General features: G+C 40.0%; 1 protein-coding gene across 1 annotated transcript; it reads right to left on the bottom strand.

Moving 5' to 3' along the window:
- Positions 1–15,373: 15,373 nt before the first annotated feature.
- LOC143634254 (uncharacterized) lies at positions 15,374–16,000 on the bottom strand. Its single transcript, XM_077102392.1, has one exon. The coding sequence runs from the start codon at positions 15,998–16,000 to the stop codon at positions 15,374–15,376; it is 627 nt and encodes a 208-aa protein (XP_076958507.1).
- Positions 16,001–16,517: the final 517 nt, after the last annotated feature.

The raw sequence follows: 16,517 nt of genomic DNA on the forward strand, positions 1-16,517 counted from the left end.
ATCAGAGTAAGGAAATCTGGAGAGTATTGCTTAATAGCTGAATACCCTGTAATTGGATGTGATTGGATGTGATTGTGTGTGTTACTGACTGTAACTGTCTGTTGTTATGATCGTATGTAATTGAATATGATTGAAATGTCTCTCCTTGTGGAGTTGATGCTGTATTTATAGTGCTAGGGTTTCCACTGATTGAGCTCAGCCTTGTTGGCCTCTTCCAATTGATTTGCGCCACGTGTCCTTGGGGGCACCTGGTGCTTTTTCATTGGTTATAATCACGTGGTAGCACATGGGTTATGCTGAGTTGTCCACCTTTCATTTGGCAGCTGTCAACATCAGCATATTCTTATTCCTTAAAAAGATACCTTCTGGAAGGTTGTCTGACGTGCACAATCAAGGTTGCCCTAATCCTGATTTGGATAAGGACGAGGTTGATTACGTGCATGTGTGATGTGCGCCTATCCTGAGGATGCGCGAGGTCTTCTCTTTATTCTCACGCGCAGATGTTTCATGCGCAGATGTGATATGCACAAGCATGTGATATGCGCCACGCGCGGATGCGCCATGCGCAGATGTGATATGCGTGAGCATATGTGATGCGTGAGCATATGTGATATGCGTGAGCATGTGATGCATGAGCATATGTGATATGCGTGAGCATATGTGATGCCTGAGCATGTGATATGCGTGAGCATATGTGATGCCTGAGCATGTGATGCATGAGCATATGTTATATGCGCCATGCGCATAGGTTTTGGCTTTGTGCCTTCATAATGTCTTGATTTCAAGACTCTTGTCTATATCTTGTGGGTTGACCCGCCTCGCTCGGTGTTGAGGCGGGTACATACCTCTTCATTTACATAAATATCTGGACACACTTCTTAAATAGTATAGAAAATATAATTCAAGTCTTCATTACAAATCACATGAGTGGTGAATTCTTGTCACTGCCGACAACTGACATGAGTAGAGGTGCATAAACCGGTATAAAACTTAAAACCGGTTTGGGTTAAAATCGGTTTGGTAAACAAAAGCTAAAATCGGTTTTATGATATGTTTCAGTTCGGGTTGGAACCGGTTTCTTACCATGTTACGAACGGTTTCGGTTCGGGTTTTAACTGGTTTTTGCCCGGTTTTGGCAAGTTTTGGTTCGGTTAACCGGTTTTACTGGAAAAAATTACAAACCGGTTCTTAACCGACGGTTTCGTTCGGTTCAAAACCGGTTTCTACATAATCGGTTTCAAACCAGTTCAGTTTCGCTTCAGTTTTCGGTTCGATTCGGTTAACTTACCCGGTTTATTTGCCCACCTCTAGACATGAGTGAGAGACCCACAACAAATGCCACATTATCTCTCATTCGTATGTTTTATTTATATTCATTCATTTTTTAACAAAAACGGTTCATTAAAAGTTCGGTTCGTGTACAAGCCTACCGCCTACATTGTTTAAAGTTGTAATATTTAAGAAAATAGTAAATACATGACAAAAAAGAACAATTTTGTGATAAATGTGAGGTAGTTATGTAATTACCCTATGATGTAGTTACATAATTATTCTATATAATTCTCACGTTTAACTCTCTCTCTCTCTATATATATATATATACATATATACAAACACACACACACACACACAGATATGCATATATATATATATATATAGGGGATGGTTCAAGAGAGAAATGATATTATTGCAAAAAATGTAAGAAATGAATATAAACCACTAGTTTTGTTTTAAGTTTTAAATGCTTAAAGCTAAATAAAGAAAACTATTAATTATTCTCTTTCTTCAATTAATATAACTAATAAACTATAATACTTATTTATTTAATTAATATAACTAAATAAATTATTATAATTAGAAAACATTAAGAACCCATTTATTTTTATAACTTACTTTTTGTTTCTTGAATTTTTATCTTACACACGTATAATTTATTCATACATTAAAATTTCTTTCTATTCAAAACTAATTTCTTCCAACTCAATATATTAATATCCATCAACACATACTTACATTATGATGAATAATACCAAAAAATAATTTTACATGTGTTTGCATTAGATATCAACAAAAAACATACAAACTACACAAAAACGTATAATCTACACTTGTTCAAAGAATAAGACAGCATATAACCTACACACGAAAAACATTTAACCTACACACAAAATTTATCATCAATAAAATACACATGCACACGAAAACATATAACCTACACACAAAAAACACATACATACGAAAATTTTAACTTTGTAGATTATCTACACTTGTTCAAAACAGGTGTAGGTTATATAACTTTGTGTAGGTTATATAACTTTGTATAGGTTGTATATTTATTTAACTTTGTGTAGATTATACGTTTTTATTGTTCAAAACTAGTGTAGGTTATATAACTTTGTGTATGTTGTATATTTATCGAACTTAAATACGTTGATATATGATAATATATTCAGTGGAAATTATTTTTTTAATATAAAGAAATAGTATTATATGAATAAATTGTATTTATGTTGAATAAAATGAGGAATGTGTAAATAAAAAATAAAACTAAATTAGAGTTTTTATCTTTTTAATTATTATAGTTATATTAGTTAGATATATTAATTAGAAATATTTATTATGGTTATATTAGTTGTATTAATTGGAGAGAGAGAGTGCATTTATTGTTACATTAACATATTTTTTATTTATTTTTAAATATTTAAAACATAAAATAAAACTAGTGGCACATATTCATTTCTTTCATTTCTTGCAATAATTTGATTTCTTTCTTGAACTTAAACCTATATATATATATACTAGTTTTTATCCCCCCGTATTACGGGGGCTGTTTTATATTGTTTATTCTAATATTTATTTGTTTATATTTTTTACTATAAAATTGGTTTTTTAATTATAAATAATATTTATGAAAGTTAATAATATACTTATGATTTGATGAGACCCAAGACCCTTTTATTTTTTTTTACTATCAAATTGGTTTTTTAATTTAAATAATATATTTTTTTAAAATAAAAAAGATATTAATTTTTATTATATCCTATTTTATATGATTTTTACATCAATAATTTGGTGAGAATAATTTTTAATTTAATGAGATGTTATAACCCGTTTAAGGAGTATCTGGGTTTGGTAATACCCATACCCATGAATTCGGGTCAAATGCATGAGAAGCCTCCATTTAAAAATCAAGCAAATCTGGTGATTTCAAAAAAAAGGGGGAGCGACCACATCGTGTTTTTATCCCCCGTATTACCGGGGGGGGGGGTTGTTTTATATTTTTTGTTCTAATATTTATTCATTTTTTAATTTATATTTTTTTATTGTGTGAAAGTTAATAATATACTTATGGTTTGATGATAAATTGTTTTACAAATAAATGAGATGTTATAACTCGGTTGAAAAGCTATACGGTTTTGATGAGACCCAAGACCTGTTTATTTTTTTACTATAAAATTGGTTTTTTAATTATAAATAATATTTATGAAAGTTAATAATATACTTATGATTTGATGAGACCCAAGACCCGTTTATTTTTTTTACTATCAAATTGGTTTTTTAATTTAAATAATATATATCTTTTTTAAAATAAATAAGATAGTAATTTTTATTATATTCTATTTTATAGGATTTTTACATCAATAATTTGGTGAGAATAATTTTTAATTTAATGAGATGTTATAACCTGTTTAAGGAATATCTGGGTTTGGTAAGACCCATACCCATGAATTCGGGTCAAATGCATGAGAACCGTTCATTTAAAAATCAAGCAAATCTGGTGACTCCAAAAAAAGGGGGAGCGACCACATCGCGACACGTAGGATTTTTATGTCTTCGTTTATATATATATATATATATATTTTATATATATATATATATTACTGTTTCTCACTCTTTGTTTCTATGTCGTCACCACTCATAAACATTCTCTCTCCGACTTTTGTTTCACTAAACATGTTGTCAAATATGTGTTTCTAAACAACTCTTATCGTGTATACCAGGTAGTAACAGGTGTGTGTTCGTATTTGGGATACAGGTACATGATAAGTTTTTGTGTCATGTACATGCATACACATTTCGTGCTCGTGTCTTATCATATACGGGTATACACGATGTTGCTGCTTGTGGTGGTCTCCTGTTGGATTTGATAAAAAGATATATGAATGTTTAGCAGTTTGTACGCAAGGTTGAAGATTGCATGTTTAGTGGTCGGGGCTCAGTTTAGTGTTTCAAGTCGTTTAAGCGTGTTTAACAACAACAAAAATATCAAATCCAACAGGAGACCACCACAAGCAGCAACATCATGTATACCAGCCTCTGTGAAATATTGCTCGTGTGCAGGGGTCGGCCGACCCCTGTGGAAAAAATATATTTAGTTGTATATATATGTTAGAATTCATACCAGCCTCTGTGAAATTTGGACACCGACCCCTGTAGAATACTGAAAAGAAAGAGAAGGGAAACATACTAGAAAGAAAAGCTGAAAAATTGATCACCAGAAAACTAAACTCCGACCAACAATGTAAACTTGTGAAGAAGATGGTCATAGGTTAAACTAGAGACATTTTGGTAATTTAAGTTATCTATTACTTAAGAGTTTACAACACAATCATACCACGTGTTCAACACGACAACTGTACAACTTTTGAAAGTTAATTATTTTTCACACATATAGCTTACTTGGAGCTTGATTATCAATATGTAGTTAATGATAACTACATATTAAGTCTTGGAGCTCTGATTAAAAAAAAAGTTATATTCTATCTAAACCTTTATTATAAATTATATTCTTCTTTTGTATATGGCCCGACCCGAACCGATTCGATTTGACCCGACTGAAACAGCTGACCTGGACAAATAAATTATATAGCGATTTGACCCAACCTGAATAACCAAACCGGTGAGAAAATAACTGAGTACCGACCTAGAAAATTTCCGATTCATGTCAAAAAATTTCCTAGGTCTGTCAATGCAGCCCATAGCTTGAAAGTTGAGAAATAATAATTAACTTTTTTCTTTCCTAAGGCTACAACCAATGGAAAAATGGCACATGTAAAAGTATTGTTGGGTGGCACAAAAGTACATTCACACCCAAACTATCGAATGAGGTGTTGCCTTCACATGTCTCTAACCACTTAAAAATAGTTACGAGTTATATACACATTTTGTACTTTTTTCTTTCTAACGACACAATTTTTTGAATTTTTATTTTCTGAACCAAAACAACATATGCTTTGAATTTTTGTTCTGAAAGCTCTAGAGAGGGTGTTAAAGACATCAGTTGGGACAACACCGTGGTTTTTGTGGGGTGGAGCGGGTCTTCGAACAAAATAAAAGGGGTTGTTTGGGACCGTGTATTAGAGGCCAAGTGTAGTAGAGGAGTTGGGAGTGGGGCATTAAAAGATATGAATGTGGCCTTGCTTAGTAAATTGTGGTGACGGATAAAATGTGAGATCAAGTTTGGTCTTTAGTTATATTTAGGGATGAGCTTGGGACAGTACCCGTATCCGTACCCGTACCGAAAATCAATAAAATCGTGTCCCAATACCCGTACCAAATTTTTCGGTATGGTACGAGTATGTGTACGTGTATTTCGGGTACGGTACCCGCTTATGTACCACTTTGCTTTTTTTTTTTCCAAATCTCTAGTGATCTTGAAACCGACACGGGTACGAGTAACAAACAACATGAATTAGTCCGGGCAATGATATGTGTACAAGTACATTACACGTAGAAAATTAGTATAAGTACCGAATTGCTATGGGTTCCGATATTACTAATACCACAACCAAAATATAAAGCCGAAACCAAATATAAAAGTATAAAACCAACAATTATACCAAATAAACCATAATATGAAATCAACAATTGACTTGAGTCAATGTTTTTTATGATATATAATCTAAATGATGTTGATGCTTGATGGTTGATGATGTTCGATGCTCCAATAGTTGGCTGATTAATGATGGTTTAAGTGATAAGGAGAATGAAATATGGAGAATTAATCCTAACATTATGTGAAATATTAATATTAAATATAATGATAATGATAAGTTTGATTAGGATACGGAGAATTGAATATAGAGAATTTATTTATAGATAATAAATATTGAGAATCACATAAAAATCTGAAATCTCTATACATTCCAAACGGGTACAATATACCGAATGTACCAGTACCTGTACCCGTACCAAAATTCAACAAAAATGAGTACCAATACTCGTACCAAATATGCTAAATCGGTACGAGTACACATAAGGGTACGAGTACGGGTATTTGGAACAAAATGATCACCCTAATTATATTTTCCCTTCATGGAAATGTGTGGTGGTATAAGACGGTCCCGGTCAAGAAATCGTTGGCTGGGGTTTGGAAAATATTAATTCTCTCGACAAGGAATTCGTGAAATATGGCCTGGACATTATATGTGCATACAATTAGCAACTTAAATTTTAGTTTCTTATATTTTTACTAAAACGTTTTTACTTTTTAACCCTCATGCTTTTATATCCTTTACAATTTAAGCTCAACACCTTTTCACCTTCAACTTTGGTACATATACTTTTTCAAATTTTACAAATTATTCGTTTTACATTTTGCTCAAGATTTTGCGAGTTAAAACGTTGCAACTTGGGTGTGTGGTTCAACGTTTTTACACATATTTTTCCTGTTAAACGGCTCTGCCGCAACACGTGGGTCCTAGAGTAATTTAATTATTGTTCTCTATGTTTTTATGTGTTTCGCGTGCTTGATCATCGTTTTTACGTCTACTTTTCGTTCAGCTTTACTTTAACTTGGTTATTGTTTTCTGTGTTTAGTTTCTTTTATTTATTTCTCTTTTTATACGAGCCTTTCTTGTGGAGGTGGTGTGACATTGGTTATTCTTGGCATGGTTTATACCCTTGCCGCAATGCGAGGGTTTTTATACCGGTTCACGAAAGTTACTTGCTGCGGAAGAGGGGACGTTGAGTGTCAATTCTAGTGCATTCCTGGATCAGGTTGGGCCATTTTTGTGATATGTTTCCTACTCTTTTTAATTTAATGTTGCAGGTTCAATGAAAAGCTAAGGTCAGGGATTGTTATGAAAATACCGGTTTGGATGTTAGGTGGAGATGAGGTTTGAAAAGGAATCCCTCTACAATTGAAGAATGGGCGGTGAAGAAACACGGATCCACTCCCCGGGTATGGGTCCTGGATCCAATGAGTCCCCAGGGTACAATGCGATAACTACAACCACGATATGAGTAACACTTCCCAAAGTCCAGTGACTAAAACCTGCAAAACCAACACCGTGAGTCTCGTTACAGGAAGGACAGGGGGGGTCTTCCTGTAACCACCCTCCGGCGTGAGAATCAGTATCGTTCGTAATTGACAAGTACTGAAGTACAGAGAGTAAGTGCAGTAAAAGTACGTGAGAGTGAATGAATACCTCATACTGTTGGACAAGGTATTTATAGCCGAAGGATGGGGGAAGATGATTGGGACAAGTGTCCCTTGAGAAGATGCTCTTATAACCGTCTGGACACGTGTCCTTATGCTATAGGTTTATTCCCTACGTTGCATGTGCATGTATAACAACCTAGACACGCGTCTTCTTTCTATTGGATTCATAAGGAATATTGGCCATGTGCACGGTTATGGCGTTCTTTGCCATTTGTCATCAATCGGTTGGCAAAGGATCTCTTATAATACTTACGGGAGTATTCTGGTGGATCTTCTGGAAGTTCAACAGTGTGTTGACAGCTGTCCCGGGGTGATTACCCAGTGGTAACTCTTCCGGGATCGTGTTTTCTCCTCCGGATAACCTTTGGAGGTGCTATGATACTTCCGGATGTAATATAAAGGCGTTTCTTCTCCGTCTGACTTGTGCGGATGATTTATATTCCTTGCGGGTGACTCCTCAGGTGTTTCTGAGTGACCCGCAGGTATTACTTGTGGGTATTTGGGTCTTTTTGGTACCCTACCTCTACAAGTCCCCCAGTCCAGTGTTTCTTCCGTGTGAAGTATTTTGTGCGGGTGAAATTCTGGACTTATTATGGGTTTGGGGATTTTTTCTTTGACAGTTAGTAAGAAATATCTTCTGTTGTTTTGTGACCTTTTGTGGATAATGATGAAAAAGGACAAGTTGACCACTCGCAGGCGCGTGGGTACGTAACAGGATGTTTTTGACGGCTGTAACTGTACTCGACTGTTCACCTTGTTCCCCTTTTTCGAATTTCCCGCGTGACGTGGCGATCAACCGTTGAATCTTATTTTCTCTCTCCACTGTTTATATCCCATCGCATTTATTGCGGTGGGTATATAAACGTGGAGTTAACTTCTTTTTGAAGTTTTTATCATTCATTTTGCCTTTGATTCTTTGTATTCTTATTTGAGACTTTCTGCAGACTCCTTTTACTTCTTTCTTCTCATTAACTATTGTTGCTATGACGTCGGGCATTGATATTGCCGAAGTGAAGTGGAATCGTGAAGAATATCAGCAACTTATTGAGACGTATGGTATCCCTCCGGAATGGGAACCGGAGTTTCCAGCCCCCGGGTCTATCGCTAGTTTCCCACCTCCTGGGAAGATGTCACTATATGCTGATTATTTTACTTTAGGGAACTTCCGTCCCCTGTTACAAAGTTTTTAATGAAAGTGGTAAAGGCATTTAGGGTTCACTTATCGCAACTTCATCCACGAGCCCTTATGCGCATTCGCCACTTCGAGTTTGTCTGTAAAGCGAACGAAATGGTACCTCGAGTGGACCATTTCGCTGTGTTTTATAAAATAACCCAGCGTGACGGGTGGTTTTCTTGCCACGCATCTTCTGACAAACCCTTTGGGCAAGAAGTTGCGACGGTGTCTCCTGACTGGAAGAATAAGTTCTTCTGGATATCCGAGAAGGTCATTCCGGAGGTTATGGTTCGTCGTCCGGTTAATGAACCTCCTGTTGAGCTCCAAGCAGTGTCAACCGATAATCGTGGCTGGGTTCGAAAGCTGACCGTGCCATTGACCCCTATGAGGGTGCTGCCTGAAGAGGCTCTTGTGTGGGCAGGAATGAGCCGTCTATGGCCCGCTTGTGCCTTGGAGCCCGTGTTTGTTGATCTAAACGGCCGTAAGTTTCTGTTTACTTGTTTTGCATAACTATGTCCAACCCTTTGTCGTATTGATCCTTTTCTCGTTTTGTGTTGCAGGTTTTGTGTCTATGCTTAACGCGTTATATGACGACAAGGGTTGTGTTGGGAAGACGATCCGTGACGTCAACCAAGTGTCAGTATTGGAGCGGAATGCCCAATACTTCTTATTCCTCGTAGACGTTCGGGCCGATCCTATTGTGTCGGATTCCATTTTTGAAACAGGTGCGTATATTCTTAACCCTCCTCCGCTTACTACGCTTACCTCCGATGGGGTCATTGTCATTCCAAGTGATGACTCTGACGTTCCGGAGGGGGAACGTCCAGAAGACACCATTGACGCTTCCTCCGTTTCTCATTTATTAGCAGAGCTTTTCCGGAAGAGGCCGATTGGCGCCTCCCAGTTGAGTGACACGAGGCCTAGCGCATCAGAGCCTAAGGCAAAGAAGGCCCGGACGCATCATCCTCGCAAACCATTGCCTCCCAAGCTTTCTGATCGATTGGGAACAGTTAAAGGTAAGTTTGTTTTCTACAACTTTAAACTATCCGGAATCATGTGTTTTGACTTTAATTTTTCTATTTTACAGATCGGTCTATCGTTGAACGTCCCAAACTTGGGAAGTTAGCGGCGTCGGCTTCGACGACTGAGAAGCCACCATCTCCTCCTCCGGAGAAGGAAGCAGATAGACCTTCAACTCCGCCTACTACGACAGTTGAAGGGGAATCCAATGTCCAATCTATAGCTTCCGGTGGTTTAGATCAGTTGTTTAAGGACGCCGAAACCGCTGACCTTTCTCCGAAAAATGTTGAAGACGTGGTCCGGGGTTTCACGAGTGATGATCCTCCCAAGCAACCTAGTCCCCAATTTAGCCCGATTACCTCGCCATTCACATCTGATGAGGGAGGTAATTTCAATTTGGGGCCTTCTTTTCACAGTGGTGGAGCGAGTTCCTCGCGAGGTGGACCTGAGCAACCTTTTGTTGCCTCTACAAATGTTGAAGCTCCTAGTTCTCAATTCTTGGAGAACGTCCAATTAGGAGGTGATAATGACATGTTTATCCCTTCATGGGATATAACCAACATTTCCCGGGTATCTGACCCGAAGGTATGCAAAAGTTTTATTGAACAATGTATGCCGCCCGGTGAGGTTAGATATCAAATGAACCGTTCCCGTCAAGCTATTCATTCCGACTTTGCTATCTCCTTGAATAATACCGTTGCCTGTGGTCAAGAGATTTTACGGGGATGGCGCTTGATGGGTGGGAAACTCGGGGTTGCTTCCGAGGATCTAAAAGCTGCTCGGGCGGAGACCGAAGAACATCGCAAGGCGGCCAGTGCAGCTCGATGGGAACTGACCGATGCTAAGGATGCTCTTCAAAAAGAGAAGGATCGACATGCTAAGGCTGCCAAAGATTGGAAAGTTGCTTGTGAGCGGTCCAATGCTACTCTTGCTGCCTCCCGGGCTGAAACTCAAAAGAAAAAAGATGAATTGGCCAAGGCACATGAAGATGCAGCCCGTCAAAATGAACGGATTAAAGAGCTTGAAGAGGCGCTGAGATTACAAGGAGAACAGGCTGAAATGAAAGACAAATCACTCCTTGAGATGCAATCCGCCTATGACTCACTCCTACAATCCAACACGGAAGCCAACAATCGTGCTGCTACGGAGCTAGGGGAACTCCGAGCTAGGGCAGAACAGGCCGAGCATGATAGGCAGTACTTCCTTACTCGTGGCCTAGACTCCGTAAGTTTTATCTAACTGTTCTCCAACTTATTGTATTCCCGTATTGATGATTTTGTTATTTGCAGGTTATCCGCCACGTCAAGAATTGTGTCGAATTGACCGATTGTTTTTATAATGTGGCCACTGCTTCTAAAGGGGTTGGCCGGGTGAAAGGCTTCAACGAAGGATTAGATTTTGCTGAATCCGGGCGACCTGTTGAGAGCCATCCCCTTCACGGGATTGATGCGGAGCAAGAACGAGGTATTCGGGTACAAGAATATAAAGATCTTGTCTTCCCGCTACAGCGCATGCTCCCGGAATTTGCTTCGTCCGAAGATGGTGTCAAACAATTAAGGATTTATATTGACGACGAATCGGATGATGACGAATCTGGTGATGATGAACCCGGTGATGGCCAAGCAGGAAACAAAACGGATGATGCCCCGGAAACCACTGCTCCCGCCGATCCATAAGATAAATATATATTTTAAGACCCGTACTTGTATTTATTTCCATGTTTTTGTAACTCATACTTTTGTACATTTAATGGGAAGGAGAAGATCTTTTGATAATATCTTTCATTAAGTAACTTGTTCTGGATTGGATTGGTGACGTGGCAGAGAGAGAATAGGAATGTCAGTTGAAGGGACGAAAAACTCGGCCACTTGACAAACTGTGCATAGTTTTTCGAATTTCCCGCCTGACGTGTCAACTAATCCATGGTCCGGAAGTTTCTCTCTCCTCTGTTAGTCAGACGGTCGCATTGATTGCGATGAGTATAAATAGGCTTTTGATGGTGTTGAGTTTTATTCTTATCACTTGCATATTTCTTATCTCGTCTTGCTATTAAGAGTTCTTCTGTCTTTCTTCTTTAATAACTAATTATCATGGCTGCACCCAAGAAAACTCCTCCCACCATTTATGAAGCTGGATGTGAACTAAAGGCGAGAGATTTTGAAGATGTTAAGAACATGTACGGCTTCCCTCCGGAATGGGAAGCTGAACTCCCAGCCAAGGGGGTTTTTGCGTCTGCTCCGCCGACCAAGAAAATGGCCCTTTATATGGACCACTTTACTGCCGGGAACTTTCGGTTACCCGTGACAAAATTTGTGCAAGCGGTTTTGACTGCTTATGGCATTCACTTAACCCAGATCCGTCCTTTCGGGATGCTCAGGATTCGTCATTTCGAATTCTGTTGTCAGGCGCACAACTACGATCCTACTATGAGGATGTTCGCCGTGTTGTACAAGATCACTTGCCGGGAGGGTTGGTACAGCTTTGCGACCACCGGCAAGGGGTCTGTTGGATTTGAATGGCTCCGGAGCATCTCCAGGTGGAAGAACAAGTTCTTCTGGATCCGGGAGGACGTTGTACCTTTTACAATGACTCGCCGGGATACGAAGGGTCCTCTACCTGAGGTTACTGCTGCTGAGTATAAGGATCTTGCTTGGTTCACTACTATTACCAAGACTCCGACGCCCATGCGCCCTATTCATGAGGGAACGATGGTGCACGCTAAAATGAGCCGGTTATGGCCATTCCTACTTTGGAACCATATTATGAGAACACGAATAAGAGTGAGCTGATTCATTGTTTCGATTTATCGTGTTCTTTGGTGTCTTTCTTCTTATACGTTTTCTTTGTTTGTGCAGGTGAGGGTACAATTCTATCTACCCTTATTGATAGTGAGGGTGGTATGATGGTGCGTCATCCTATTGCTAATCATGACGTGCCATTCTTGGATCGCACCAAAAATTACTTTCTTTTTTCAACCACCCTTACCCCGGAACCGATTGTTTCCGAGGCCATGTTCGCGCAAGGTGAGGAATTCGTCGCGAAATGCGAAGGTATTTATCAACCTCGTCCGATAACTGCTGTCTCCTCGAGTGGAGTGACTGTTCTTCTGTCTTCTAGCGAAGAATCGTCACTCGGCGACGAGGAACCATTGATTGATGCTGCTAATGCAACCCTATCAACTGTAGGTTTGACCCGGAAGTTGGAGTTGAGGTCGTCCGGTGTTCCCACTACAAATCAAGAAGAAAATCCTCCATCTGATGAAGACGAGGTGGAAGTTATCCAAGTGGGAACTTCGAAGGCTGTTAAGAAACGGAAAGCCCAAACCTCCGAAGATGCCCCGAAGAAGACGAAAAAGAAGAAAAAGACCAAGAATGACAATCCGGCTTTGAGTTCTCGCCTTCGGGATCTTGCTGCTCAAGAGAGACTTAAAAGTAAGGTTTTCCAGCTTATCCTAATTTGTTTTACTCTTTTTACTTAGCAATTTTTCTCTTTTATAGGTACTGTTTCTACTACCCAACTTCCGACTCCACCGAGCTCTCCCCCGCGCACTGATCCGGACCCGATTAATATATCGGACTCGTCTCCGGCTAAGAACAAGGAGGGGGTGATGTTCGTGATCAAGGTGACGTTATTAAGCCCATTGGCCAATCATCATCAGAGCCAGGTGGTAGCTCTGCTCCGTATTGCCCTAAGTGGGCATTACGTGAAGACTCCGTGTTCAGTGAAGCGGATATCTGCCAAGCTTTTATTGATGAGGGTCTTCCTTCTGCCGAGAAGGAAAGACAACGTCTCCGGTGCCGGACTGAGTTGTTAGATGCCAATGCCTATCATATGTCAAATTATGTGGCTATCAATTATGAACTTCGCCGTGATTGGCCAGCATGAATGATGAACTGGAGGATGCCTTGCGCAGTTCACTTTCTGCCAAGAAGGAGGCGTTGAGGTGTTTGACCGAAGCCCAGAGGAGCGATCAGGCTATGAGAGCTGCAGAAGCAGGTCAGCGTGCTGCGGAGGAAGCCAAGGTTGTTCTCCAAAAGCAGCTAAACGATCAAGCTGAATTAATTAACAAGCTTCAAGCTGACGCTGCGGCTAAGGACAAACGCTTGTCGGATCTAAGTTCCAAGAGCCGGGACCAGGCTCGGGAATGTGGACAACACAAGTTGGATCTTATCCGTGCTCAAGCGGATAAAAAATGGCTTATGTCTACAGCGATTCCCAAGGTATTGATCCTTTTTAAACTTGAAACTTTGTTTTTATACACGTCTCTTTATGCACTATATTTCCTTATAGATTATAGCTGACATCCGGAACAGCGATGATCTTGGAAATTGTGTTGCTATACTCCTCCGTGCTTCCGAACAAGTGAGTCGGAAGATCGGTTTTGAGGAGGGATATGAGTTTGGTTCCTCTAGCCGTCTTCCGGAGGAACATGTCTTAGCTAGCGTTGATGCAGAGACCATTCTTGAAGAAAAGACTAAGGATTTTGACAATCTGAAATTTTCCCTCTCGGATCACATATCGGAGCTTGCTGATAAAGATGATGCTATTGATCAATTAAAAGAGCTGCTCGATCTTGTCGAAGAAGAGGAAGAAGAAGAAGAAGAAAATATCGTATCATAAATATATTCTTCCTCTGTAATTATTTGTTATCTTTTTTGATTGTTAATAAGAAGTCTTTTTTCCGGGATACTTTGTCTTACGTGTTGTAATATAAGTTTTCTTCGGGAGCTTCGTTTGTGTCAATATAAGGTTACAAACTATTTAATAAAATGTAAACTCATTCATAACTGGCACTAGCCTTCTTATACAAAGAAAATTACATAACTTGTCAATCGATGAGGGCATGTATGCCGAAATATAGCTACTACATGTAACACTTTTTTTTAACTGAGCCGCGTTCCATGTTCGGGGAATTTCATTTCCGTCTAATTTTTCCAACTTGTAAGCGCCTTTGGAAAGGACTTCTTTGATTTTGTATGGTCCTTCCCAGGTTGGGGCTAACTTGCCCGGGGGCTCTTGTCCGGAAGCTTCATTGTTCCGGAATAAGAAATCCCCCGCATCGAATTCGCATGACTGAACCCGTGAGTTATAATACTTTTGGAGTTGTCTTTTGTAGTTATGCTCACGGATTGATGCTAATTCCCTTCGTTCCTCTAAGAGATCGAGATTCATCTGGATTTCCTGATCATTATCTTCGATCATGAGGACTCGGACCGATGGGATTCCAATTTCGGCTGGTATCATGGCCTCGGTGCCATAAGTCAGGCTAAACGGGGTTTCCGAATTGCTGGAGTTTCTCTGTGTGCGGAAGGCCCACAACACATGGGGCAACTCATCTACCCAACCAGTCCGTTTAGTACCCAACCGGGCTTTGATCCCTTCCTTAATAGTTCTATTAACCCTTTCGACTTGACCATTCGCTTGCGGGTGGGCTATGGATGTGAAAACTTGAGTTACTTGTAATTTTTTCAGCCACTCTTGTAATCCGCTATCAGCGAATTGAGTCCCGTTGTCACTTACCAGTTGTTGGGGGAGGCCGAACCGGCAGATAATGAATTCCCATAGGAATTTCTTAATGCTTGACGCCGTTATCGAGGCGACCGGTTTGGCTTCTACCCACTTGGTAAAGTAGTCGATGGCCACTATCAGGAATTTAACTCGTCCCGGAGCCTCTGGAAAGGGTCCCATGATGTCAAAAGCCCATTTATGGAATGGCCATGCAGATGTTACCGGGACTAGTTCATCTTCGGGCGCAGGACATCAGGACCGTGGCGTTGGCAGAAATCACATTTTCTGATTTCCTTTACCGCGTCTTGGTGCATGCCGGGCCAGTAATATCCTGCGTTCATGATTTTTGCGACGGTCATCCTTGGTCCTGCATGCAAACCGCAAATACCTTCATGTATTTCTCGAATTAAGTAATTTGCATCTTCTGCATCAACACAGCGTTGGAGTGGACCAAGGAATGACCTCCGGTATAGGATACCATCATTCAATTGATAGTTTAACGACTTGTGCTTGACCTTCCGGGCTTCAGCCTTTCCGGCTGGAAGTGTTCCGGAAGATAAGTAGGCTTTAATAGGTGTCATCCACGACTCAATGCCAGTTTGGATTACCAAAACTTGGTTCTGTGGGATGGAAGGGCGATCCAACACTTCAACTCGAATGTCTTTAGCAAAATGCTCTAAATTTGTCGAGGCTAATTTGCTTAGGGCATCTGCAGACTTGTTTTCGCTTCTTTTGATGTGAACAATATTGAACGATGCGAATTGGTGGATCAGAGCTTTTGCTTGTGACAAATAGGAAGCCATAACGTCGTTCTTAGCTTCGTATGTTCCATTTATCTGTCCCGCAATTAACATGGAGTCAACCCGTGCCTCAAGATGTTTCACCCCGAGCTTGTTTGCGATCCGGAGACCTGCTAGGAAAGCTTCGTATTCTGCTTCATTGTTGGTGCTCTTGAAGTCCAACTTAATAGCATATGTAAACTCATCCCTTCCGGGTTAACTAATCTTAGGCCAGCACCACATCCTTCATTGCTCGAAGCACCATCCGTAAATAACGACCAAACTTGTCCTTGTTCCGGAGGTACTTGAGGCTGCTGTTCAATTAGGCATTCTTTCTCTTTATGTTGCGGAACTTCTGCTATGAAATCTGCCAATACTTGCCCTTTAATTGAGGGTCTAGGTTTGTACTCGATTGCATACTCCCCTAGCTCAATGGCCCATTTAGCTAATCGTCCAGACAATTCAGGTTTACAGAGAACATTCTTCAGCTTATACCCTGTTAAAACGTTAATGGGGTGTCCTTGGAAATATCTTCGGAGACGACAAGCGGCGTAAACCAGAGCCAAAACAAGTTTTTCTAACATGGAGTATC

Source organism: Bidens hawaiensis, unplaced genomic scaffold (assembly GCF_021521415.1).
Source record: "Bidens hawaiensis isolate Kalapana, Puna unplaced genomic scaffold, B.hawaiensis_p1.1 tig00007038_1, whole genome shotgun sequence".
Classification (NCBI taxonomy): domain Eukaryota; kingdom Viridiplantae; phylum Streptophyta; class Magnoliopsida; order Asterales; family Asteraceae; genus Bidens; species Bidens hawaiensis.

What these genes read in the sequence shown, in the direction of transcription:
- LOC143634254 (XM_077102392.1), bottom strand. Translation starts at nt 16,000, where the DNA reads ATGTTAATTGCGGGACAGATAAATGGAACATACGAAGCTAAGAACGAC.